This window comes from Phyllostomus hastatus, unplaced genomic scaffold, assembly GCF_019186645.2.
Source record: "Phyllostomus hastatus isolate PE091 unplaced genomic scaffold, TTU_PhHast_1.1 phas_scaffold_129, whole genome shotgun sequence".
Taxonomy (NCBI): Eukaryota; Metazoa; Chordata; class Mammalia; order Chiroptera; family Phyllostomidae; genus Phyllostomus; species Phyllostomus hastatus.
In genome coordinates, this window is record NW_025334009.1 from 17,930,742 (window position 1) to 17,957,262 (window position 26,521).

General features: G+C 36.2%; 1 protein-coding gene across 3 annotated transcripts in view; it reads right to left on the reverse strand.

Moving 5' to 3' along the window:
- ZCWPW2 (zinc finger CW-type and PWWP domain containing 2) overlaps nt 1–26,521 on the reverse strand; it is a 102,111-nt gene that overhangs the window by 54,287 nt on the left and 21,303 nt on the right. For all 3 annotated transcript variants that reach the window (XM_045856685.1, XM_045856686.1, XM_045856684.1), the window contains 2 exons: nt 21,427–21,780; nt 9,278–9,437 (listed from right to left, as the gene is read on the reverse strand). In XM_045856685.1, coding sequence (XP_045712641.1) covers nt 9,278–9,437; nt 21,427–21,713 — 447 coding nt within the window. In that variant the 5' untranslated portion in view covers nt 21,714–21,780. The remainder of the gene's footprint in view (nt 1–9,277; nt 9,438–21,426; nt 21,781–26,521) is intronic.

The following is a 26,521-nucleotide window of genomic DNA, read 5'->3' on the forward strand; positions in this document are numbered from 1 at the left end:
TATCAACTAATGTTTATTAAGAGTTTACTATATAAGAAGTACTTTGCTAAATGCTTTACCTGTACTATCTCAGTTAACCCCTACAACTTTATGAAGCAGATACTATCATAACCTCCGGTTTAAAATGAGGAATGTGGGATTTGCTATGGGTAACTTGCCTGAGGTAAAACATCTGGTAAAGAGCACAGCTGGCCTTCTAACCCAGAAAACCTGGCTCTACACACTGCCTTTTTAGCCACTTCAACAACTTTGTTCTTATCCTAACGTACCTTACTACAAATGTTTCCTTGGCAGATTATTCACAAACAGGTCCTAGTCACAGAAACATGCTCTAATTCCCTTAACCTTTCTTCAAGCCAAAAACTAAAGGATTCTTAGAAAACAAGCAAACAAACAAAAAGCCTTAATCTAACAATAGGAAAAGTACAGTAAATTTTATATCAAATATGAAATTCAATAAAAATTTACTGAGAGTTTGGTAGCTATACAGATGATTTGGCTGCAGGAATATGGTGCAAGTATATATATTTGCAAATGTGGTTTTCCACTGAATTGGCTCAACAGATTTGTATCCAATTTCACTCCATTACTCTAAAAGCAAAGCACTACGTGATGATCTAGTCTATAAAGTAATGTGCTAATCCCTATCAACATACTGAATTCTTAGAATTTGGATCCTAATAAATATTAGAAGCAAACACTTTGTCAAATAGATGTTACTCCAGCCTTGACCAGCATGGCTCAGTGGGTTGGGCATCATCCGCAAAACAAAATGTCAGTGGTTCAATTCCCAGTCAGGGCTCCTGCTTGGGTTGCAGGACAGGTCCCTGGTTGGGAGTGTGCGAGGGGCAACCAGTCGATGTTTCCCCACACCCCTCTCTAAAAATAAATAAATAAAATCTTTTAAAAAATAGATGTTACTTCAAATGCACTTGTTGAATGACTACTATAAATGTAATTGGAGAAAGTCAAGAGTTCTATTTGAGCAAGTCTACCAGAGACTGTTAGCATTCAACAGGTCAATTAGAATTAAGAAGTGAAAAATGTCCTCATTTCATAGATACAAATGTGGGAAACATTCAACAATAAATTTGACCATTGCTTAAGCATAAGTAAATTGGCACGGTATAAAAAAAGAATTTAAGACTTGAGAGTTAGACATCTGGATTCTAATCAATGCTCCATCACTTAGTAGCTAAGTGACCTTGGGTTAGACATGCAGCCTGAATCTCAGTTTTTTCCATATGTCTAATAGTTATGATGCCTTTCTTTAAGGGTTGCTGTGAAACTTTAAATATTATATGAAAAGCATCTACCCAATCCTTGGCCTATGGCAAGGACTCAGTATAATATAATTGCTATTTGTGGGCCAGTGATTGGCATCATCATAGTGCATGTTAACATCAGAGGCCTTTGTTGGAGGATATTTACTAGACCAAATTGTATAAATCAGTTGGCAATTTCTACTTATATGTTTATTGCTATATAGAAAAGAAGTTAACTGATAAATTACTGAGAGATAGCAAGTTGTATTATTTCTGTTTACAGACTGGAAAAATTAGTGTTATTTCAGTTATCTGACCATATTCTGAAGAGTACTGAAATTTCAGTAATATTCCTTCTAAAGATACAGGTTACAAAGAACTGTGACATCCCTGTGTTATCATTAATCCACCTGTTAAAATAATCCCAAGGGCTTAACACAAGGCCTAGAGATTTCTCACATTGTATATCTGTTATCTAGTGGGGGGGGCAGCCTTTGCTAAGAGTAAACACTCTGGGATCCAGACTGAGAGAGTAGAAAACCAATATTTTAAACATTACCAATCATGGTACCACAGGAAAAGATAGAATTCTCCAGAATGTTCTACTGGATGCAGCTATGTGCTCAATGAAGTGACATTCATCACTTTCACTCATCACTCACTGGCCCTACCCCAGCACAAGAGTATCAAGTGTGCAATTCTACATTGTAACAGGAATGCAGAGACTTAGACAATTTTGGTCCACAGTATTGATGACTACCCCAGAATTCTAGGAGTTACAGAGCTCAAGTTTAGCAATATGGCCCTGTTCCCTTTTCATCTCCCTGAAAAATACAGACAACTCCTTAACACAATGGGTAAATACTCAAATGACCCTTGGTAGCCAAAGAAATTGTTGCATATCTACAGGTAAATCCTTTATACAGTATTAAGACTACTAAAACACATAGATTAAAAAATCTATTCACACCATAGACCAACAAATTTAAACTTTACCACAGGAGCAACATCGCAGGTGGTAGGGTGAACTACCTACTTTTTCTTGGCAATGTAAGTAACTGGAAAAGGGTAGGTAAAGCAATCATCAGTTGGATACATTATTTATGGCCAAGAAAAACAATAATGACTCTATATAACCTATTAGATAAAAAGATGATCAACTAAAACTATAAATATTTAAGTTCAAATTATACAGCAGCTTTATCAGCAGTATCTATGAATTAAGTATAATGTTGAAAGACAAGAATGACCTTAAAGCTCTGTTCAATGCAACAGTTAATAGTGGGGTAGACATGTGAATGAATGTCTATGGCAGTAGGCATAATTTCCAGGCAAATTGAAAGATCAACGAAAGAAGCAGAAGTAACAGGAAACAGTAAGCCATAACCAAAGTTATACAGAGATAAAACCAATAAAACTGTGATGCTTTAAGTGGAGAAAACTTAGTCAGCAGTTTTTTCACTCTCTCTGGGCTGCACATTAGATGCATCTGAGGAACTTAAAAATGTGTAGGCCTGGCTCTAATCCAAGAGATTCTGATTTAATCGATCCAGGAGAGTGGAGCCCAACCATTGCTGTGTTTTTGTTGCGGTTTTGTTGTTACTGTTTTGTAAAGCTCTCTAATGCACATCCAGGCTTAAGAAAGGTTAAACTAAGTGATACAGCAGTCCATCAACCTAAAAAATAAACTTGCAAATAATGAGTTCTGCAGACAGGTACCTACTAAATACAAAAGAAATATTTGTGCCAATAGGGAAAGAATTTTATTCCATGTGTTGACTGTTAAAAAAATAGTTATCTAGTACATATTCATCTCTATTATATGAGTAATTATCATAATGATATGTCCTTTTTAAAAAAGTATACACTTTTTTAAAAATCAAGGTTTTTTTTAAAAGGGAAGGAGAATTTTAGTATTCTTTAAATCTGATTTTATAGTAAATGAAAAAATAAAATGTATGAATAAACCAACATAAACTATAAAGATGCAATCTAAATATTGCCTTCAACTTATTTCTAAAGTACATCACAGTGTACCTATGAGTTGTTTTATTTACTGGAGAAAACACTATCATCTGTATGAACACATAATGACAGAGTTCTTCTGACTTTCAACCATAAAATTAGTAATTCTGTGGTCCCACAAACATATAAACAAGGGGTAACTGACTATTCAATAACTAGATGGACATGAAATAAAAGAGTTAAAGTTTTTATAATGTAAAACTAAACATATTTCATTTTCTTATAAATGCATATGTCTTTCTAGAGGAGCTTATTTCTCTCCCACCTTAACATACACTGCAAAATATATATAGTCGCTATTCAGTGAAAACTCTAAAATATTCTTTAGTCACTTATTAAACCAAGCTTATACAAATTAGAGAAAATGATGTTGAAATGATATATGAAGTAAGATTTAGACAGCTTAAGTCAGTAAGAGTTATATGGACCTATCATTTTTGTCTAAGTTTAGAAAAAGACCAGACAACTTGTGCAATGTTCATCCCTTCTCCACCTCTTCTGGGAAACTCCTTAAGAAAGTCTACATTGTCTACTACATATTATTTTTGTGTAAGTGATCTTTCTTATGGGGAAGGGAGGTATGAATTTAATATCCGGATCAATGTAGTACAGTATAGAGACAGCACTGGAGGATGCAGGAGCTCCAGTGCAGGGAGGACCATAAAAGATTAAATCCCTGGAAGTCTAGATAATAGAACTACAGGCTGAAGTCAAGACCACCTCCACCTCCAATGGACAGGGATCCCAGCTACCCCTGGTAATACAGAGTTTGAAATTATTCATTTTGAACTAATTTCTCATATGTATTTTTTTTTTTTTACCATTTTTGTACCTTGGTTTTCTGTATTTCCTGAGTTGACCCCCTTGCTTGCTGTTTGTTGAGTAGATTGAGACAAGGAGGCTTCCATCATCTGTCAGCCTCCCCTCCCTGGAATGCGAGATCTTAGGTAGCCAGGAGTAGGGAATCGGGGCACAGAGGAACAGTATGGAACATGCCAACTGGATTGAGGTAAAAGGGAACTAAAATCTCAGACATGAACAAAGAGACCCATAGAAGAAGGCACTCTTATTACATACCAGCTCCAAGGAAACAAGTACAGAAAAAGACACAGGTGGGGAAAAAAAGTTATGGGCCAAGAGCAGAGGCTGTAGGTAGGTACCCTGAATGACAGCAGAAGATGGAGTCTGCCCGAGCCTACAGGCCCGCATGAGTTATCCACCCAGAGCACTGGGCTAGTTGGGAAAGTGGGGAAATGAAAAGCAAAAATAAAGTTTATTTTTTTCTGCTCTAATCCTTTCATTAAGCATCGCTAAATTCCTGGTCTTTGCAAGAATTGCTAAGTTTGCTTTAGTGCTTTCATAAAGTTAAAAACTTGTAGCTACTGATTTTGATTTTTGTGCTTGGCTTTGCTTTGCATCAGATTTTTTCCTTGTCCCAGGGATTAATGATGTGCTCACTGAAACCAGAGTACTCAAACTAATGGTGACAGAAGTCAAATCCTATGAGAACTAGTAGTTCTGACAATTTAAAAATATACTTTGATATTTTTACTTATATTTAAATATAATTTCTTAAGAATGCTCTATTATTTAGCACACTGTCAAATATCTAAAATTCTAAGGTCTGCTTCATGAGAAGCTAGGAGGTTTCCCCATCTTTCAGAAAAGGGGCAGAGGGCCAAGAAGGGAGAATACTCCTTCCTGTCTTCCATGCTTGTCAGAGGAAGTACCTAGGCACACATCCAAAATGTCAGAGCAAAGAAGGTGCCTCACATTAAAATGACTGGCTCACAACTACCATGAAATGAATGTAAGGGATGTTATTCCACACTTAAGTAAAACAGCTTTTCCATCCAGTTGCTTTCAAGCTGAAAGGAACAAAGATATTGTTTATACCAAAGATAGAGTAAAAGCGCATTTTAAAGTACCTCAAATTTCCAAAAATTCACTTATACTGTGGATTAAATGGCACCTCAAATATACCTACACTTACACATATGTATAAGTGTATATTTGAACATATAAACTTTGTATGTACATTTGAGTTCATAATTTTCTCACTATAAAATAGAAATTATCCAAATTGAGTAAAAGGAATCCACATTTCATTTTTAAAAAACAGCTTTCTCCTAACATTTAAATTTTTTATTCTTAAATATTGTATTGTTTATGATTAGTTATCCCAAATTTTCCCTCCTTGCCCCTCCACCCAGCCTGCCCCCACTCCCACAGTCAATCCCACATTGTTGTCCATGTCGTTGAGTCAGTCATGTATGTTCTTTGACTAATCCCTTCAACTGCTTTCAAACAATCCCCACCTCCCCCTTCCCTATTACATCTGCTGTCAGCCTGTTTCAATTTTCTATGCCTCTGGTTCTATTTTGCTCATTAGTGTATTTTGTTCATTAGATTCCACATATAAGTGAGATTATATGGTATTTGTTTTTCACCCAAATGGCTTATTTCACTTAGCATAACACAGTCCAGGTCCATTCATGCTGTTGCAAAATGTTGGGAACCGCCCTGCCTGGTATCAGAAACTGTAACCCCCGCCTAGGCTAAGGCTAAGGGAACGCCCTTGGAACCCTAAGCCAGCAAGGAGACAAAAGCTTATCTCCCTGGCAGGAGCACTGCTTCTGCTGCTTCATTCATAACTGAACCCCAATGCTTGGTCAGTTAGCCAATGATGGGTAAGATTCCCCAACGGGGGAAGGATCTAAGACAGGCACGATCACGTGCGAGGCCCCCAAAAGAAGGACTTTGGGGGCTACGGCAAAAGGGGGTGATGGACTCTCACCCTTTGGCTTTGACAAAGTCCGAGTCCTCCTGCTCTGCAAGAAAATCTCTTAATCTCTTGGCTGCCTTACTTCCCTTGCTCCACCTAAGCCTGAAACAATGACAGGGTGGTGCTGCCCTGTGCTGGAAAGGGTGGGTTCCCCAGGTGATGAGGCCTAAGAAAGAACATGTAAAATCCTGTGAAACCTTCTTTGTTTAGAATGCTCAGTTGAATGAGAAGGGTCCAAGGAGGAAGTTAGTTTGTTCCTTAAAGTCTTACAGCTCTTTGACCCTGACTCAAAATAGACCCTCAGAGTTCCTTGTTACCTATCATTTGATCCTTACTTCCTCACAATGAGTAATGTGCTTTACCTGAATTCTTATGCAAAACAACCCAATAAAAGCCAGTTTGGATGGTAAATCGGGGCGCTCCCCACTAGAGGGCATGGCCATTCCGTCCCTACTTCTCCACGGAAACTGGTCTGTCTCTGTGCATGTTTTTTCTCGCGTTTCGACAAGCCATCCACAGTGTTCCATGATCACTGCTGGCCGGTGACCCAAGCATCAGCAAAAGGTAAAAACTCCTTTCTTTTTACCGTTGCAAGTATTCCATTGTTAAATGCACCACTGCTTTTTGTTTTGTTTTTTTTTTATCCACTCCCCTACCAACGGGCACTTAGGCTGTTTCCAAATCTTGGTCATTGTAAATTGTGCTATGAACATAGGGGTACATATATTCCTTTGCATTTGTGTTTCAGGATTCTTAGGTTTTATTCCCAGCTGTGGAATTTTTGTTTCCATTGAGTCAAAAGGCAATTCCACTTTTAATTTTTTGAGGAAACTCCATACTGTTTTCCACAGTGGCTGCACCACTCTGCATTCCCACCAACAGTGCACTAGGGTTCCCTTTTCTCCACATCCTTGCCAGCACTTGCAGTTTGTTGACTTATTAATGATAGCCATTTTGGCAGGTGTGAGGTGTTATCTCATTGCAGTTTTAATTTGCAATGCTCTGATGGCTAGTGATGGTGAACATTTCTGCATATGTCTCTAGGCCATCTGTATGTTCTCCTTGGAGAAGTGTATATTCAGGTACTTTGCCCATTTTTTTACTGGATTGTTTATTTTCCTGGTGGCATTGTATAAATTCTTTATATATTTTGGAGATTAAACCCTTGTCTGATGTATCGTTGACAATGGGTTCCATGTTCATTTTGATGATGGTTTCCTTAACTGTGCTGAAACTTTTAATTTGATATAGCCCCATTTGTTAATTTTTTCTTTTGTTTTCCTTGCCCTAGGAAATACAATATTGGCAAAAATATTGCCATATGAGATATCTGAAATTTTACTGCCTTTGTTTTCCTCTAGGATTTTTATGGTATTGTGACTTACATTTTAAGCCTTTCATCTATTTTGAGTTTATTCTGGTGTACAGTATAAATTGATGGTCTAATTTCATTTTTTTTTTTTTTTGCAAGTACTAGTCCAGTTCTCCCAATACCATTTATTGAAGAGGCTATCTTTACTCCATTGTATGCTCTTGCCTCCTTTGTCATATATCAATTAACCATAAAGATGTGGGTTTATTTCTGGGCTCTCTATTGTGTTCTACTGATCTATGTGTCTGTTCTTATGCCAGTACCAGACTGTTTGGATTATAGTGGCCTTATAGTATAGTTTGATATTAGGTATTATGATTCCTCCAACTTTGTTCTTCTTTCTCAAGATTGCTGAGGCTATCTGGGGTCTTCTTTGGTTTCATATAAAGTTTTGGAATATTTGTTCTAGATCTGCGAAATATGTCATTGGTATTTTAATAGGAATTGTGTTGAATCTATAGATTGCTTTGGGTAGTATAGACATTTTAATTATGTTAATTCTTCCAATCTATGAACACAGTATGTACATGCTTCCGCTTATTTGCATCTTTCTCAATTTCTTTCTTTAGTGTCCTATAGTTTTCCAAGTACAAAGCTTTTACCTTCTTGGTTAAATTTATTCCTATTTAATTTTTTTTGTTGCCACAGTAAATGGGATTGTTTTCCTACTTTCTCTTCTGATAGGTCATTACTAGTGTATAAAACTGCCATCAATGTCTGAATATTGACTTTGTATCTCACTACTTTGCTAAATTGATTTATTAGGTAAAGTAGGTTTTTGGTGGAGCCTATAGGGCTTTCTACTTTTTTTCTTTTTATTTTGTTAGAATCTTTTGTTGTCTTTTTTTTTTAAAAATTAATTAAATTATTTTTATATTTTTTTTTATTGTTGTTCAAGTATAGTTGTCTCCATTTCCCCACCACCACTCTCCCCTACCCACCCACCCCCAAAGGGGAAGGGTCGTCAAGGAACATGGATAAAGGACCTATGGACAAAGCCAAAGGAGGCAGGACTGAGAGTGACTATAGGGTTTTCTAAATACAATATCGTGTCTTCTGCAAATAGTTTTATTTCCTCCTTTCCAATTTGGATGTCTTTTATTTCTTCTTGTCCAATCTCTGTGGCTAGTACTTCCAGTATTATGTTGAATAAGAGTGGTAAACATGAACACCTCTGTCCTGTTCCTGGTAAGAGATCCTCATTTCTGATATTTTCCCAACAGGTTTCTAATGAAAGTATAATTTACAGATTAAAAGTTTTAATATTAGAATACAGTCATAGATAACTGAGTTAATTTATAATGATTAAATGAAACCCAGGGAAACAGGTATAGTTCACCCATTTTCATCTATCTGAGAGTCTAGTTTATTCATTAATTGTAGTGTGTGATTTAAAGTTTAAAAGGAATCAAAGAGATAATGGAGTTACACATATTCCGTTTGAAACTTGAAAATCTAGTTGCATTCCATAATTAATTTTCCCTGTGAGCTAGGACTACAACTTAGAGTCTTCTCAAGAGAATTTAAAAAATTACCAAATGATAATCTTAAAATTATTTCAAAAGGCAATTTGTGAAGTCCTCAGTTAATTTACACTATATTGCTATTAGAAAAATGAAATTTAAAAGTACCCCATGGCTATTTTTATACATATTCTTCCTTTGAAAACTGCTTTAAAAATAAAAACATGAGTTTTAATGAAGAATATGTACTGTTTGTTTAAATAAATATAAAAGTAAATAATTACATATCTTTTAGGATGTAAGACAAAAATGACTACAATTAAAAACAAGTACAAGAAGCATAAAGTTTTGATATTACTCCACCTACCTTTAATGTGATACTATAATGTCCAACAAATGTTGCATTTATCCATGAGGTTGAATGGGGATCACCCAGGAATTCTATGTGATACTGTTCCACATTTCCATCCAGGTCATAAGTCACATATTCCCCTTTAAAAGGATGAGGGCAAAGTATCCCTGGCCAACTTTCAAAGAAAATTATTTTTAATTATTTAGATGCTTTAAAAAAGGCACACATCCATACATCTGTCCAATCATATATTGAATTTCTTCTTTGAATTTTAATAACTTATTTTAAAAACTTACACATATTCATGCTTGTATGTTTTAAAAGTAGGATATTCATATGATACAAGTAACCAGCTGTATCTTTGTATACGTAGAAAGCTTTGAAACAATCACATACTGAAGATACACAGAAGATATAAAGAAAAAAATTATAGTTTGTAAAAAACATTTAGGTACTGCTAATACGGTTTGTAAGAAACATTTAGGTACTGCAGGGTTTGTAAGAAACATTTAGGTACTGCTAATAGGGTTTGTAAGAAACATTTAGGTACTGCTAATAGGAACAATAAAAGAAAAAAGATTCATAGACTCATGATAGAGTTAAAGCAACTCTAGTCAATCAGAGTAATTACTAAAATGTTAACCCACTGACAGGGCTTCTGATAGGGTAGGAGAGAGCGGGCATTTTCTGAGCCAGGGCTGCCGAAGGAATACCGGTGGCTCAGGCTGTGATAACACTGGAGATTGTAACTACGGTGGGAAAAGCAGATGTAGAGCTCAGCAGTTCAGTATTGCCCCCTCTTCCCCCTATCTATTCCACTGGCAGGTGAACAAACTGCTGAAAATCCTCAGTGCTAGATATAAAATTTATCCTTTACTAAAAATAAATCTTTAAGGGTGTGTTTTGTCACGACATGCATGACAATGAACTCTAGAAGTTCCTTGATATGTTTTATTTTTTAATTGGGCAATTAAGTTTTAACTATTTTACCTATTTTTCTAGACTCTGACCTACTCTTCAGAAGATAAAGCACAAAAAGAGGTATTAAATAAGGTCAGAAAGCTGTGACTAAATAATGTCCAGGAGAAATATGACTGAATTTTATAGGTCATGACCCAAAATATGCATATCTATATACCCAAACACTCAAACCTCTGCACAACTGTCAAGTTCTGTTTCAGTTTGCGGCACTAAGGAGTGAAAAGATAGCAAGGTTCAAATGCGGAGACCCAGGCTCTAGTTCTGCCTTCACCAGACAAGAGGCCTCAGGTAGGTAACTGGGACTCACTGTAAGTCTAGTTTCTCACTGTGCTGCTACAAAGTTGAAACAAATATGTGCTTTACACATTTTAGGGATTTGGCAAATTAAAATATTGTGAAATGTCATCATTATGTACTGAATTGTGTACTCCCCACTAGAGCCCAATTTATAATGTTGAAGTTCTAACCCCCCAATACCTCAATTCAGTCTTTAAGCAAGTAACTAATTAAAAGGTAGGCCCTAATCCAGTATGACTGGTTTTATGAAGAGAGATTAGGACACAGGCATGCACAGGGAAAAAAACTATGTAAAGATACAAGGAAAGAAACCCATCTACAATTCAAGGAAACAGAGCCTCAGAAGAAATTAACCGTGCTGACACCTTCATCTTAGACTTTTAGCCCCTAGAGAATTGTGAGAGAATACATTTATTTTTTTTAAGCCACCAGTCTGTGATGCTTTGTTTTGGCAGCCCTAGCAGACTAATGCAACCATATACAAGGTGTGTCTGAAAAGTCAAACCATTGTTAATATAACAAGAACAGTTTGCATGACAGTGATGCAACCTGGCAGCCAAGGAATGCACATGCATGAACAATGATGACTTCACTGTACTAGTCAGTGGGGGCAGTAGACACCGTGAGTAAGCATGTGTACCGTGTGGCCATTAATGTCTGAGTGAGTAGAGCAACACATCTGCACCAAATTTTGTGTTAAGCTTGAACATTCCTCTGAAGAAACTATCTGGATGATGCAGAAGCCCGCAGCTATGGGCAACTGGTGATTGGAAGCTTCATCATGACAATGCATGGGCTCATGCATCATGTCTCATGCAGAGTTGTCTGCAGAAACATCAAATCACCCAGGTGACTCAGCCCTTCTACAGATCAGATTTGGCACCCTGTGACTTCTGGCTTTTCCCAAAACTAAAATCACCTGTAATAGGGAAGCTTTCAGGCTATCAACGAGATTCAGGAAAATACAATGCTGCAGCTGATGGCAATTGGGAGAACTGTGTGAGGTCCCAAGGTGCCTACTTTGAAGGCGCCCGAGGCATCATTGTCCTATGTACAATGTTTCTTGTATCTTGTATCTTCTTCAGTAAATGTCTCTATTTTTCATATTACATGGCTGCATATCTTCTGGACAGACCTCATATAGTTAAGATAATTGGTACAATTGAGAAGTACAAGGAATGATACCAAAACCTTGTTTGCCTCATTTAGGTAATTATTTATAAAGAAAATAAATTAAATAAGTTTAAGACCTAAAGAAAGCATACAAGTCATGCTGTAAGGAATCTGAAATCACAAAAATACAAAAATCCATGCATTGTTTGGATTTGAGGACTATAGATTATTGATATTCTACTGAATTATCAATTGATATTAAAGTTACCAAGTCATAAATGTAGAAACACAACTAGCATACCCAACTATAAAAGTTTTTACAGATCACAAATTAATAACAATGTAAACTAATGAAAAGAGTTCATGTTTAGTATTATTAACATAAATAATTTGATCCCAGGAAGTTGACGAGTCCCAAGTAGAGTCATCAGGGGTTCACCAGTCACCAGGGACGGTGGAGCATGGGAGTGGAACAGTTGTCCACTGCTCCCTGGATGCTCAGCAGAGTCCTGAATTAAGGGAAATGGTGGTAGAAAGTTGCCTGGCAACCCACCATCATGAAAAAAGAAGGGACAGATTGAGTCAGGCTATCTGGAACCCAAAGAAGGCTGATGCTTTGGAAGAATTGGAAATGAAAATGAAAAGTCAAATGGAAGTTCAGACCTAATTGAAGAAGACTATCTGGTTATTGTCAGGTTCACATAACAATATCTTATTGCTATTTATACATTCTTATTGGGCTGTGATTAAGAGCAAAACTCTTTTAAACCTAAGTTAGAAATCTACATTTCCGTAGGAATCCACTCAAAAGGAGAAGACTTCAATAGGTAGATAAACAACTAAGAATAAATGGTGGCTGCAATGGAGACACTCAGCTTATTGAACATTGAGGAACAAGTGGGTCCTTCAGCCTAATTAACAGCTATTTTAAAAGAACTATATTGACTGTTATATTTGTTTCAACTTTTTGTAAAATATAACGGGCTCATGTTTACTACTATTGATTTACACCTCAGAGCAATTTTAAAAAGAATTCTTGCCAAGCAATATCAAATTATACATAGCAAACACTTAAGACATGAAAGAAAGAAATATTTTGCAATTATGTGTAAGGTGAGCTGTTACTTTTCTGACAGAAATTCTGATGTAATTGCCTTTTTACATCTAACCTATTGGGCCCAATAGTATTCAATTAAAATTATTACTCTATAAAATATAAATAGAAAGAGATGACTCCTAAAAATAATTAGATGCCAATAAAATAAAAGAGCTTCTGTTCATTATGTAAAACATGGTTTATGTAGAAAATATTGCATGCTAATTTAAAGACGAATCGAATGTCTAAATAACTCTGGCACTCTTGTATTTCTTCTGGTGGTGCAAAGGAATCATTTTGACTCCTACTTTGTATATCTCTGATAAAGCAGAATGTACCTAACTGCAGGATGAGCTGAGCAGAGGCAACAGATGTAGAAACATATTACTTCCCTCCAGCTGCTACATCTATCATCTTCTCTGACTTGCTGGGATTGAAAATAGATGATGTCCATTTTTGCCCTCACTCTGACTTCAATTTCAGTTCCAAAATTGTCAATGATGATAGCGCATTCTGCATATCTACTTTCCAATTTTTCACTTTCACTTTGATGAGAAATTATGAAGCATTGTCTGAGGGCTCAAGGGTGAAGAGGGAGAGTAAGAGTAGGCAACTCAACAGAAGTCTATCAGAATCACAAGGCAAGTGTATGATCGATATTAGAATCTGTGTGTAATGGAAGGTAAAATGTACAAATACAACAAGGTCAAAAAGAATCTGCTTGGAGGAAAGGGGGACATTTTCAGACAACAAGTAGTAACTTCAAGGGGAGTGGAAGAATATCATGAAGAAACTGATGTCCTACACATTTCTTATCCATTGGAAATGATCTTTAATGTGATAGCTATTGCCCTCAATAGAAATTGAAGCTTAAGCATGTATTTACTTATATCCAATGAAAAGAAGTAGATGACTGTTATTTTCAACTGTGGTTTGGGTGTTTAAGGGGAGAGCAAATTTTAATTGGGCCTCATTCCTGATCTGTGGAAAAAAAATGGATGAGTTGGAATCATCAATAACTGAACATCATCTGCCAAGAAATATCTGGGCTGCGCCAAACTGCAGCGGCTGTTGGGGAGAGGAAATTCCCCATCCATACACACACACAGTAATTAATCCATAGGCAAAGAATGCAAATAAAGAACAATCAAAATATCTTATAATACTGAAAGGACCTAGTAAAAATCTCGATTTACAAGTTTATATGCTATATCTAAAAAGTATCACTGGATTGGTTTGCTAACTGAAAGGCATATTTTATTACTAAACGGTTTTACTGCATTATATTAGAATGCAAATATATTTTCTATAAATTAATTTTCATATTCATGAGAAAGCTTTGTATATCTGTGTAAATATGTCCAAGGTAGTTATACTAAATGGAGCCTAGCTTCTGTTTGACAATGTGTCTTGCTGTACTAAATAAGATATGCACTGTTATTTTTTACTTTTAACTTCTATGCTCTTTTTAGCTAAACAAAATGCTATTTTCAATTTTTAAAACTCAAGACTGCTTAAATATTATGGAGATAGTTTTTCTCTTCCTTGTACATGCAGATATCCTCATCCTCAAGCAGAGAGACAGACAAAATCCAAAAGCAAGAGGCTGATATGTATTTTTATAAGTATGTAAGCATGTGCTATCTCACAATGTGGAGGTAAACATAACTATAATAATTTGATTTTCCATAGAGTTTGCCTGTTGGAAAAGAAAGTGCTATTCTATTTACAATTATTTTTCTTATATAAAGCTTAAATAGGCACATCTAGAGTCTACCAGTAATTCTTTAGCTTTATGAGAGAAGGTCAACTCTTCTAAGAAAGACTAACTCTGCCCTGGCTGGCGTAGCTCAGTGGATTGAGTGCAGGCTGTGAACCAAAGTGTCGCGGGTTCGATTCCCAGTCAGGGTACATGCCTGGGTTGCAGGCCATGACCCCCAGCAACCGCACATTGATGTTTCTCTCTCTCTCTCTCTCTCTCTCTCTCTCCCCCTCCCTTCCCTCTCTAAAAATAAATAAATAAAATCTTAAAAAAAAAAAAAAGAAAGACTAACTCTGAGATGCTGATAAGATTGAGTTTCTGAGCCTTCAAAGCTAAGCGTAAGGCCATGGGCTAAAGAGAATTGACCCAGATGATGCTACGCTACTAAGGGTGTCTGCAGCCAGTCAGCTGGCCTTTCCAATCAAAAACTTCAGCATCTATAACATTGCTTAATTACAAAATGATTCTTGCCTGTTTTTAGTAGGTTAATTCTATAGTCATATTCTACTGTTGCAATTTATCCTGCTACCATCTTTCCAATAAGCAAGGAGGTAGTTACAGCTGTATTTGCAGGCATTTTGATGATCCTGATCATAGATTAGAGAGAGAATTTAGGGACTAGAATTAATTATGTTTAATTTGTTATTTCAAGTCCTAACCCTCAGTTATAAGCACAGAACTGCAAAAGAAATTCCTAATCAAATTTCTAATGTAACATATCAGATATAGTGACAAGAAACAAATCCATTTCATGAATTAGGTTATTGAAACTTCAGAATTTTTTCGAGTTTCTGCGTTCTCCAGGTTCTGCTAACCCAGCCGTGCCCCTGAGGGCTACCATAAGTCTGACCAGCAAAAGCTGCAGGCTATGAAGGACGCAGCCAAGGGCCTGTGCATCAGTTCTATCCAGGCCACCACAGCAGCCTGCTCTGGATGAGTGCATGGTTGGGGGAGGGGAGCCCGCAGGGCTCAGGCCTGCATTGGGGAGCCGTTTTCTGCGGTCCCCGGGACACCTGCTCTGTGGCACCGCATGGAGCTACCTCGAGAGAGGAGGCCAGGCCAGGTGGCGGAGACCCGCGCCTCCCAGAGCCTGGGACGGAAGCCCATTCTGCTGAGCCTCCTCCACCTGGTGGGCCTCTTCTCCCTGTGCGCCTCTGGCTGGCTCTGCCCTTGCAAGACTCCAGCTACCAGGCTGCACTCTGGCACGGGGACGAAACCTGTGAACCGCAGGACCCCTCTGCAGCCCTGCCAGGAAGGCCTGTATTATTGCGCTGTCTTGGAGAGCCCGGCCCTGCGCAGTGCACCATACAGGCATGGCCCTCTGGATCCCTTCCACACCCTGTGTGGGGAAATCGAGGATCAGAGTTTAAGTCAGCTGCTCAAGCTCACACAGGGGGAGGGCTGGAATTTGAACCCACGCTAGCCAACTTGAGAATGCCTCTTTTAACCCTCATGTTGCAGAGACATTCGGCCTGGCCTCCCCTTCACCTCACAGTCCCCCTCACCTAAGATTCCTGCCATCTTAGGTGGGGTCCAACTCTGCGGCAGGACACTGCTGGGACCCTGGACTAGGGAGTGGAATGGAGTGAGGAGTGGGGAGGAAGGTGGCCATGTGGATGCAGAACCCTGGCACCTGTTGTGAGGAGGAAGTCTTAGAGCTGACTTGGTGGGAGGCGGGATAGGGCTTGGGGAGGAGAGACTTCAAGGCTAGGCTAAGAGAACAGAGAACCTAGTCCCAGGGCCAGCAACCAGGTGCACTTTCCCAGAGGCAGAGGCTCGGGCACCTATCTCCCAGTATTTTTTCAGGGCCAGTCCTTCTGGAGGTGGAGAAAGGCTGTTGCTCTTGCCAAGAAACTTCCACTGAAGGTGGCTAGTAGCAGGGACACTAATAACAACAAGGGCCACTGCAGAAGCATCTCCTGGGGTACTTAAGGCCAGGGTGTGTCTCCTACTCTGAAATGAGAACAATAGTAGCTCCTATACTCTGGCTGGTTTCAAGGATTCAAGCCCCTCCCTCAGGGTCTGGCACAGAGGCTGCAAAAACTTCAGAATTTCCATTAGAAAATACAAACTCTCTATTTTCAAAATGTTAACTTTAGATATGAAAAATGACATGGGACTACAAATACCTTCATAAGTAACCTCATAAAGTGAGTGTTTGTAGCCATGTCTTTAAAATATTTGTTCTTAACTATTTAGTTTCTCTTCATACCCATCCTATTACATAGAAGTCAAACATACATATAAATTTATACATATATATTTTTCTATATTCAATATATTTATATATATACATGGGGGAACAAAAAACAATGGGGATTTCTTTATAAAAATGTGTATTTATTCGTACATGTTTAAACTTCAGTCACCTTCAAAGTACTCTCCATTTGATGCAACACACCTACTGAGACATTTTTCTCCACTGCTCAAAACAATTTTTGAACTCATTGATTTTGATGCCTTTTAGTGCTTCTGCTTTTTCTTTTGTTTTGTTTTTTGTTTTCACCTCTTCCACATCAGCAAAACTTTTCCCTTTGAGGACATTTTCATCCAGGGAAACAAAAAAAAAGTCTCTAGGGGTGAGATTGGGTGAATAGGAAGGGTGGGGCATGGGGGTCATACCATTTTTTGCTCTAGAACTACTGAATCCTCAGCACATTGTGGGCAGGTGTGATTGTAAATCAGCCAGCATGAAATGGGCAATCTCACTGAAAGAGTCTTCAAAAAAAAATTCACTGAAGCCAAATGCAGTCTCTCACAAAAACTCCAGCTGACACACTGATACAGATGGATTCCCAGAACACACACCTAGTGGAGGAATCCAGTCCTCCAAGGGGCCCACCCTCCAGAAGATAATTCCAGTCTTGGGGGGGATATATAAATATATATATTTTTAAAACATCTCACATTTGGTCCCTAGAAAGCCCTTAGTAACAATGAATACAAATCTCAGATTTCCATATTTGCAAAGATATTGAATGTATAAATTTGCTAGGGCTGCCACAGATAAATACCACCCCCTGAGATGCTAAATAAGACAAATTAATTTTCCCACAGTTTTGGAGGCTCAAAGTCCAAGATCAATGTGTCAGCAGAGTTGGTTTCTCTTGAGGCCTCTCCCTGGCTCGCAGGTGGCTGTCTTCTTGCTGTGTCTTCATGTGGTATTTGCTCTGTGCATTCCTCGTGTTTCTTTGTGTGTATAAATCTCTTCTTATAAGACCACCCAGATTGGATTAAGGCCGACTTAATGGCCTACTTTAACTTAATCACCTATTTAAAGACACCAACTACAAATACAGTTATATTCTGAGGTTGGACTTTCAGGGGACACAATTCAGCCCAAATCTAGATCTGTGACTTAAAGGCCTCTTGTGCGTTTGCCATGTCTGTGTTAAAATAAACTCATTACAGTGTCTATGTGAAAGCAAATACATTATATTCTTCATGGAGAATAGTTCAATATGAATGTAAACAAGGCACTATGAACCACAGTATCCCAGCTTTAAAAATGCTAAGTGGGACAATGTAATATAAAATAGCATGGGATTCTGGGAAGACAACAGCAATGGTATTATTTTGGGTTAGGCAAAAAGTCTGCTATGTTTTTTCCCAAAAATAAAAGACACATTTTTCATTTGTACCAATAACTGTACTGATCTGGATATTTTGAGTATGTCGGCTATCTCCCACTATTGGCATCTAGTGGGTAGAGGCCAAGGGGGCTGCTAAATATTTTCTACTACATAAGACAGCCCCACAGCAAAGAATTATTTGGCCAAAATGTCAATAGTACCAATAAACTTCACAAACCACTTCTGACATGTTCCATCAGTCATAGCACATTCTCCATATACTGCTCAAATCTTTTTTTGTGTTTCAAGTGCATTTTTACTTTTCTTGAAATAATAAAGCATAAGACACCAATAATGTTGTATATGTCTTCTTCCATGTTCAATATTAAAATGGCTCCCCCCAAATTCACTAATTTTGATGAGTTTTTTTCTAACTCACGCTGATATAACAGCTGTCACAATATAATCAACAAAATTGTTTCGAATGAAGTTAAAGACAACTAAGCATTACTAGAGCCATTATACTGAAAAAAAAAGTAACAGACTTTTTGGCCAACCCAGTAGTTTTAGAGTTTCCTCATTTTCCCAAAAGCACAGGTAGAACAACTATAATAGCAAAGGCAAACCCTAACACACAACATCTGTAACAAAACTAAATGGTAGCCATGTACATGAGCACCAAAATAGGAGCAGGCAGGTATGAACTACTGATATTAAACATATTATTAGTATCTGTGTGTATGATAGAAACATAGTGGGCAGAGGCAGGCAACCAGAGTTCTGATGGATTTGTGAAATAAAAACAAAACTGAAAACATCAGAGCAGTCTGGGCCTTATGAACCCTTAAAACTCACCAACAAAGCTCCTTTCAGAGCTAAAGCTCATACTGAAGAGAAACTGCTGGGAGTATAATTCGAATAGAAGAGGACAAGAACAATAAAAATAAAGAAAAGAGATGGTACAAGTAATAGTGGGGATACAACACTAAAGGCACAATCCGTGAAAGAAAAAAATAAGCTGGACTCTATCAAAATTAAAAATGTCTGCTCTGTGAAAGGTACTATCAACAGTGTGAAAGGAGAAACCACAGACGGGGGAAATGTTTGCAAAAGACATAGCTAATAAAGGACTGATATACAAAAAATACACATAGCATAAGCTCCACTAGAAAATGAACAACTTGATTAAAAACTTGCAAAAGATCTGAATGATACCTCACTAAAAATGATATACACGTGGCAAATAAGCATGCGAAAAGATGCTCCACATCATATGTCATGAGGAAATGCAAATTAAAACAAGATACAAGTGCACACCTATTAGAATGGCCTAAATTCAAGAATGCTGACAACACCAAACGCCGGTGAGGACTGGAAACAACAGGAACTCTCACTGATTGCTGGTGGGAATACAAACCAGTACAGCCACTTTGGAAGATAGTTTGGCAGTTTCTTACAAAACTAAACATACTCCTATCATGTGACTGCACCACTTGGTATGAACTCAAAAAAGTTGAAAATTTTATATCTACACAAAAACTTGCACATGGACTTTTTCATAGCTTTATTCATACTGCCAAAACTTAGAAGCAACAAAATGTTCTTCAGTAGGTGAATGGGTATACGAGTATAAACTGTGGAACAGGTAGACAATTAAATATTATTTAGTGGTAAAAAGAAATGATCTATCAAGCCTCTATGCTCATGAAAAAACAGAGGAAACGTAAATGCATATTATTTAGTGAAAGAAGTCAACCTGAAAAGGCCAGATATGGTATGATTTCAACAATATAGCATTCTGCAAAAGACAAAACTATGGAGACAGTGAAAAGATGCATGGTTCCCAAATAGGTACCCTCATATCCAGTCAGCACAGTAGAAGCAGCCTGCTAAAACATTTAAATAAGATCCAAAAGCAGTATAACAAGTAAATAGAACATATAAAGAAAATCAAATGACAATTTTAAAACTAAAAATACAATAACCAAAATAAAAAGCTCAATGGATAGCTCAACAGCAGAATAAATATGACAAGGAAAGAATCAGTGAACTTAAAGAAAGAGTAACAGAAATTATCCAATTTGAACAACAGAGAAAAAAATTTAAAAATATTCTATTCTGACTTCCTTTTTTCTACTTGGAAGACAGGAATTCATTTCATATAAAGTGTACAACAAGAAAAGATGATAGTAAAATCTAATATAAAATTATTGTGGTAAAAATGACTAACATCCCTATAAAAAATGAAAGCATACCTTTAAAGAGATTGTACCTGAGATTTCAAGATGGGTTAATAGAAATTAAGAAAATAATGTAGGCTGTGAAACAAAATTAGAATGAGAAAAACTGAAAGAAATAGGTGATAGGAGAAAAAGAAGATTTGAAAGGAGAGGTGGTGAAACTTATAAAAGAATTTTTAAATTTTTCAATAAAGACTAAATTGGAAGAAACACAAAAGACATTAAGCTCAACTGATAACACCTTCAGAAAGATAAAAAGTGGAAAACAAAAAATAATTAAATTTAAAAAAATGAAAAGAGTTGAAGAAAAATTAACACCCAAGACAACCAAAGATCCACTAAAAGTAATATAAAAGTCCCCAAATAAGAAAATCCAAACAATGCAATGGAATAATGCTTATAGTTTTTTAAAAACTTAATTGAAATAAAGAAGACTTGTAACTATATACAGCACACTGCATACTTGGAAAAATCAATGCAGAATATGAAACAATGAGGTAGACACGGTTAAATGTACAAAAATCTAAAAGAAGAGGAAGAAAGCAAAGGGAAGGAGAAAGGGAGGAGGAGATGGAGAAAAAGAAAAAATATTTTAGGCTTCTAGGAAACAACTACAGAAGACACATTCTTTTCAAGACAGACCATGCTAGGCCATAAAATAAGATTCAATGAAAATGACTACAATAGATTTAAATTAGAACTCAGTAACAATAAGATATCTTAAATCCTCAAATATTGGTAATTTAAAAACATACTTCAAATAACATTTCAAAAATCATAAGAAAACTCAATGGTCATAAAACAGAACATATTGAAATTCGTGAGATATAGCTAAAGCAGTACTTAAAGAAAAATATATAGCTTTAATTGTATGTATCAGGAGGAAAAAAGATTTGAATCGGTTACCTAAGTTTGCAACTTAAGAAGCTAGAAAAGGAAGAATTAACCTGAAGAAGTAAGGGAAAGAATAATAAGATCAGGAAACAATTTTTTAAAATTAGACAATAGAGAAATAGTTGATTCTTTTAAAAGTTTTAAAAATTCATAAACTTAGCAAGACTATACCCCAACAGTTTATTATAAAACAACAACAAAAATCTTACCTTGGCCAGTTCAGTAATTTTACCAAAACAAGGCTACCAAGAGGTAGCTGTGAATAAACGATCTTAAGTCCACTTTGATAAAACTGAGACTCCTCAGGAAAGTCTTCTTCAGAAATAGAGCACTTATTATATCTTGAATCAGTGTTCATGTCGCAATACCATGGTTCATTGTGATCAACCTTGGCTGCATCCTCACTTGACAACAATCTCCACTTCAAACAACTTTCGTTCTCACATTGAACCCACACTTTGTTTACATACATGTTGTCTTCCACTGAGGAATCCATTGGAGTGTTACAATAGTTTACTATAATCTTACTTTCAAATTTTTCTTTTTCCAATAATGCACTTAATCTGCAAAATAAATAAGAGGAAAATAAATGAATGAGGATTCAAGAGTATAAGGAAAGTTCAAAGCAAATCCAAGAAATAGCTCTTTGACACCTTCTTTGCCCACCTAATCTCTATGCTATAAAGATCATACATGTTGAACATGTATATTTCCACCTACATAGAAACAAAAGAACAAAAGAGATGCATCAATTGCTTTGGGCACAAAATGCTCCAAAATTAAATATAAGAACAGTATGGGGGAGCAGGAAAAGAGTAGAGGTTAACTAGAATATCTATTACTCTACTACTATGCAGCACACATCTAGTAGACATTCAATACTTTTGTCATAATAATAGCTAAGCCTATTAAACACTATGACCCAAGTATTGTTCTAAATGCCTTATGAACACAATTTATATAGTCTTCCCAATAACCTTAGTATATATTTTTTACAGAGAAAACTGAAGCAAAGAAAAGTAATTTGTTTAAAGCCCAGAGCTTGTATATGGTAGAGTGGAATTTAAATGAGGGCAGTTTGGTTCCAAATTCTGTGATCTTACTCACTAAGCTGCACTGCCTCTGGATATATATAGTAGCATGACTTGATGATCCCATTCTTTCTTTAACTTTGAGGAAAATCAAATGCAGCAAAATATTTCACCATATGAAAATTTGAAATTTGTTTTAAGAAAATTAAAGAACTTTTAATTTTTAAAAAAGAGCTGCAGTATCTAAGTGTTCCATTCCTGTGTTTTTTCTGCTGTGTAATAAAAGCAAAATTTTCTTTTCATGGGTATTTAATACACTAGCTGCCTGTAAATATTTCTTGTTATAATGTTCTGAAATGTGTTGTAGAGTTGCAGTAGACTAGTTTAAATTCTCATTTGAAAGCCACATTGTTTTGGTTATTTCTATTAAATTAGAAAATTGAAAAAGTTTTTAAAAACAATAAAATTAAAGAACTTCATTGCATATGTAATTTTGCCTTTTATCTATTAAGTGATTTGGAAAAAAGTTCTCAGAGCTTCCTTATTATAAAAATTTTAAACATATAAAAAGTTAGTATTATATGATTAAGGCCCCAATTTCTAACTTCAATAATATTTGTTATGTGTACACTACTAATACGTAATTAATTTAACTAAAATACAAGTAGAACTACTGGGAGCTTATCATGCAATACAAAACCAATTTAAAAAATACTTATACTATTTTAATGAGTTAGTGGAACACTACAAGTCAAGGATAAGCACCATGTAAAGAAGCTCTTAACTCATGAGTTAATTGTATATTTAGAAACTCACTCATCATATACTTTCCCAGGATAACTACCAATTGCTTTAGAAAAAATTGCCAATATATTACAACAGCAATCATTCACAAATTTTAACCTATTAATTCCACTCATGCGAATGCACCCAAAGAAAATTTTCCAGTTTCTCTCCTGTCATTGATTTCTAGTTTCATACCATTGTGGTCAGAAATGGTGCTTGTTGTCATTCAATCCTCTTATTTCTATAATAGATTTGTGACCTAACATATAATGTGTACTGGAGAATGTTGCATGTATACTTGTATGCTGTTGGATGAAATTTTCTCTGTAAGTTTGATAGATTTTTTTCATCTACAATGTAGTTAAGTTCAATGGTTCTGTATTGATTTTGTCTGAGTGATCTACCCATTGTTGAGAGTAAGTTATTGAAATCCCCTATTATTATTATATTGCTATCTATTTCTCCCATCAGGTCCATTAATATTTGCTTTATATATTTTGATGTTCTGCTATTAGATGCATAAACATTTTCAATCCTCCTAATAATTTGACACCTTTATCACTACATAACCTTAACTTTCTTTTCAATTTTTTACTTAAAGTCTATTATGTTTGATGGTCGAGTTTTTTTGATAGATATTATTACTCTCTAGTTAATTCTTTTGTAGGTGTGTAGATCCTTTGCTCCTTTCTTCTTCTCTTGCTCTCATCCTTTGTGATGTGATGATATGCTGTAGTGGTATGTTTTGATTCCTTTCTCATTATCTTTAGTGTATCTACTATAGGCTTTTGCTTTGTAGTTACCATGAGGCTTACACAAAACATTCTATAGTTATAATAGTCCATTTAAGGAAACTTTAGTAAGATACAAAAGCTCTACACATTTATTTTCTCCCACATTTTGTTTTTGGTATTATAATGTCCATTTTTTTTATGTTGTATATCCACTAAATTTTGTGTAGCTAGTCATTTTTAATACTTTTATCTTTTAATATTTCTGAGTAATATGTGATTTACACACCACGACATATTAAAGTACTATGAAATTGACTTTATACTTACCTTTGCCAGTGAGTTTTATACTTTCATGTTTTCATATTAGAATTAGAATTCTTTCATTTAAGCTCAAAGAAATTCTTTTAACATATCTTGTAAGGCAGATCTAGTGGTGATGAATTCCTTCAGCTTTAATTTACATCAGAATATCTTTACCTCTCAATTGTGACACAACTTTGTTAAGTAAAGTATTCTTGGTTGACAGTTCTTTCTTTTAAGTACTATGAATATATCACCCCATTCCCTCTGATCTACAAGGTTTCTACTGAAAAATCTTAGTCTTTTGAGGGTTCCCTTGTATGTAACAAGTTGCTTTTCTCTTATGCTTTCAATGCTTTGTCTTTAACTTTTGACGATTTGATTATAATGTCTCAATATGGGTCTCTTAGGATTATGTTGTTTGGTGCTTTTTATGCTTTCTGGATCTGGGTGTCTATTTCTTCTCCCAGTTTTGGAAGTTTTTAGCCATTATTTCATTGACTAATTTTTCTATGCCTTTCTCTCTCTCTCTTCTTTCTCTAAGTCTCTCATAATGGATTTATTCATCCAGGAGATAGGGTCCCATAAGTCCTTGACATGATCTTCATTTTTTTTTCATTCTTTTTTTCTTTTTGTTCCTCCGTTTGGTTGATTTCCACTGACATATCTAAAAGTTCATTGATCCTTTCTTCTAGTCTCTCATTGAACCCCTTTCCTCAAACTTTCAGTTAATGTATTAAATTCTTTAGCTGTATAATTTTTTTGTACTTTTTAATATTTTCTTTTTGTTAAAATTGTTCATATATTACTCCCATGACCTTGGTGAGCATCCTTATGACCACTGCTTTGAATTACGTGATACGTAAATCACTTATCTCCATTAGTTTTATCAATGGGATGAGCTGGTGAAAGAGAGCATGGAAATTCCCACATGTCCATTGAGGGTCCCATAGGACTACAAATTATGTGACCCATCAGATCCCAGTACCTAATTAGAAGCCTGACCCTTGGGCAGCAACTGGAAAAGTATGTCAAATCCCTTCCATGGAAAAACTGGGATGAGCTGGTGAAAGAGAGCATGGAAATTCCCACATGTCCATTGAGGGTCCCATAGGACTACAAATTATGTGACCCATCAGATCCCAGTACCTAATTAGAAGCCTGACCCTTGGGCAGCAATTGGAAAAGTATGTCAAATCCCTTCCATGGAAAAACTGGGAGTCTTAAATTTTGCCTGCTCCCTCTGCTAAAGCTGTGACAAGAGGATAGGGGCAGAGAGTACTCACACTATGTTAAAAATCACTTCTTTGTTTTCTATAGGGGGACTTATGGATGCTGAGTTTATTTGAGAGCCATTCCCCTAAATGATAGCCATAGAACTTGGTGTGCTACATGTGTGCACAAGCTCCTTCCAGGGAGAAGCTGGAATCTTGTTTTTATTATTGAAGTGAGTGAGGGAAGAGAAGACGACAGAAGAATCCACAAGCCCTTTCAGCTTCTGAAGGAGACCAGTCAACTTCTAAATGCAAGCTAATTAGAAGTCTGATGCTTGGGCACACTAGAAAAGTGCAGTCAAACCTCTTCCAAGAAGCAAACTCATATCGTTATGTTATGGTCTACTTCCTCTGTGTTGAGCCCAGTATTATAGCCATAGTAAGTGCTCACACTTCTCTTTTAAATCACCTCTTTGTTTAACAATGGTTCCAAGACTTTGTTTCACTCACAAATACTGAGCTCACTGGCTGTCTCAGTTAGGTGATTTGGGAGCCAGACCCTAAGGTAGCAGCCATAAAAGTTGGGGAGTGAGGTATGTGGTCCTCAGGAAGAAGCAGGGATTTGAGGGTTCCTTCCTAATTATAAGGTGCTACGCTGAGGATTTATGGCATGAGCGTGTCTCAGCTTTTCCTACTCATTTCAATGTATTTTCTCATTCACCTGATGTATAGAAGTCACATGGCTAGTCTCTGTATTTTTGTCCAAAGGAACTAATTTGCATGTTGCTTGCTAGAGTGTGAGCTATCTGAAGGAAGAAACATTATTTTTGTGTCCCCAGCAATAAATAAGTTGATGATGGAAAAATTGCTGTGTGTTGATCCCAAAAAGCCTAAAAACTGCTTTATATGCAGGGATTTTTCATATCACTTCCTTAATTTTGCTCTATTACTCCTATATTTCTGTGAAGCATTTGGAACTAGATAAACATTCTAACAGATGGTAAAAGGCTTAGTGAACAATCTTTTTTATTGCAACAATATTACAATGCATTACTAGTTAAACTGAATTTATTAAAGAAACCACCAAGGTCTGTAGAACTCCACTAAACAGTTCTAAGTAACTTAATACGGTATAATCATTATAGATATTTGTAGCACTAGAGTGAAAATCATGAGCTAAATAAGAAAATTCTATATAGATTTTACATAAATTCTCCAAAGTTTTTTTTAATTTCATGA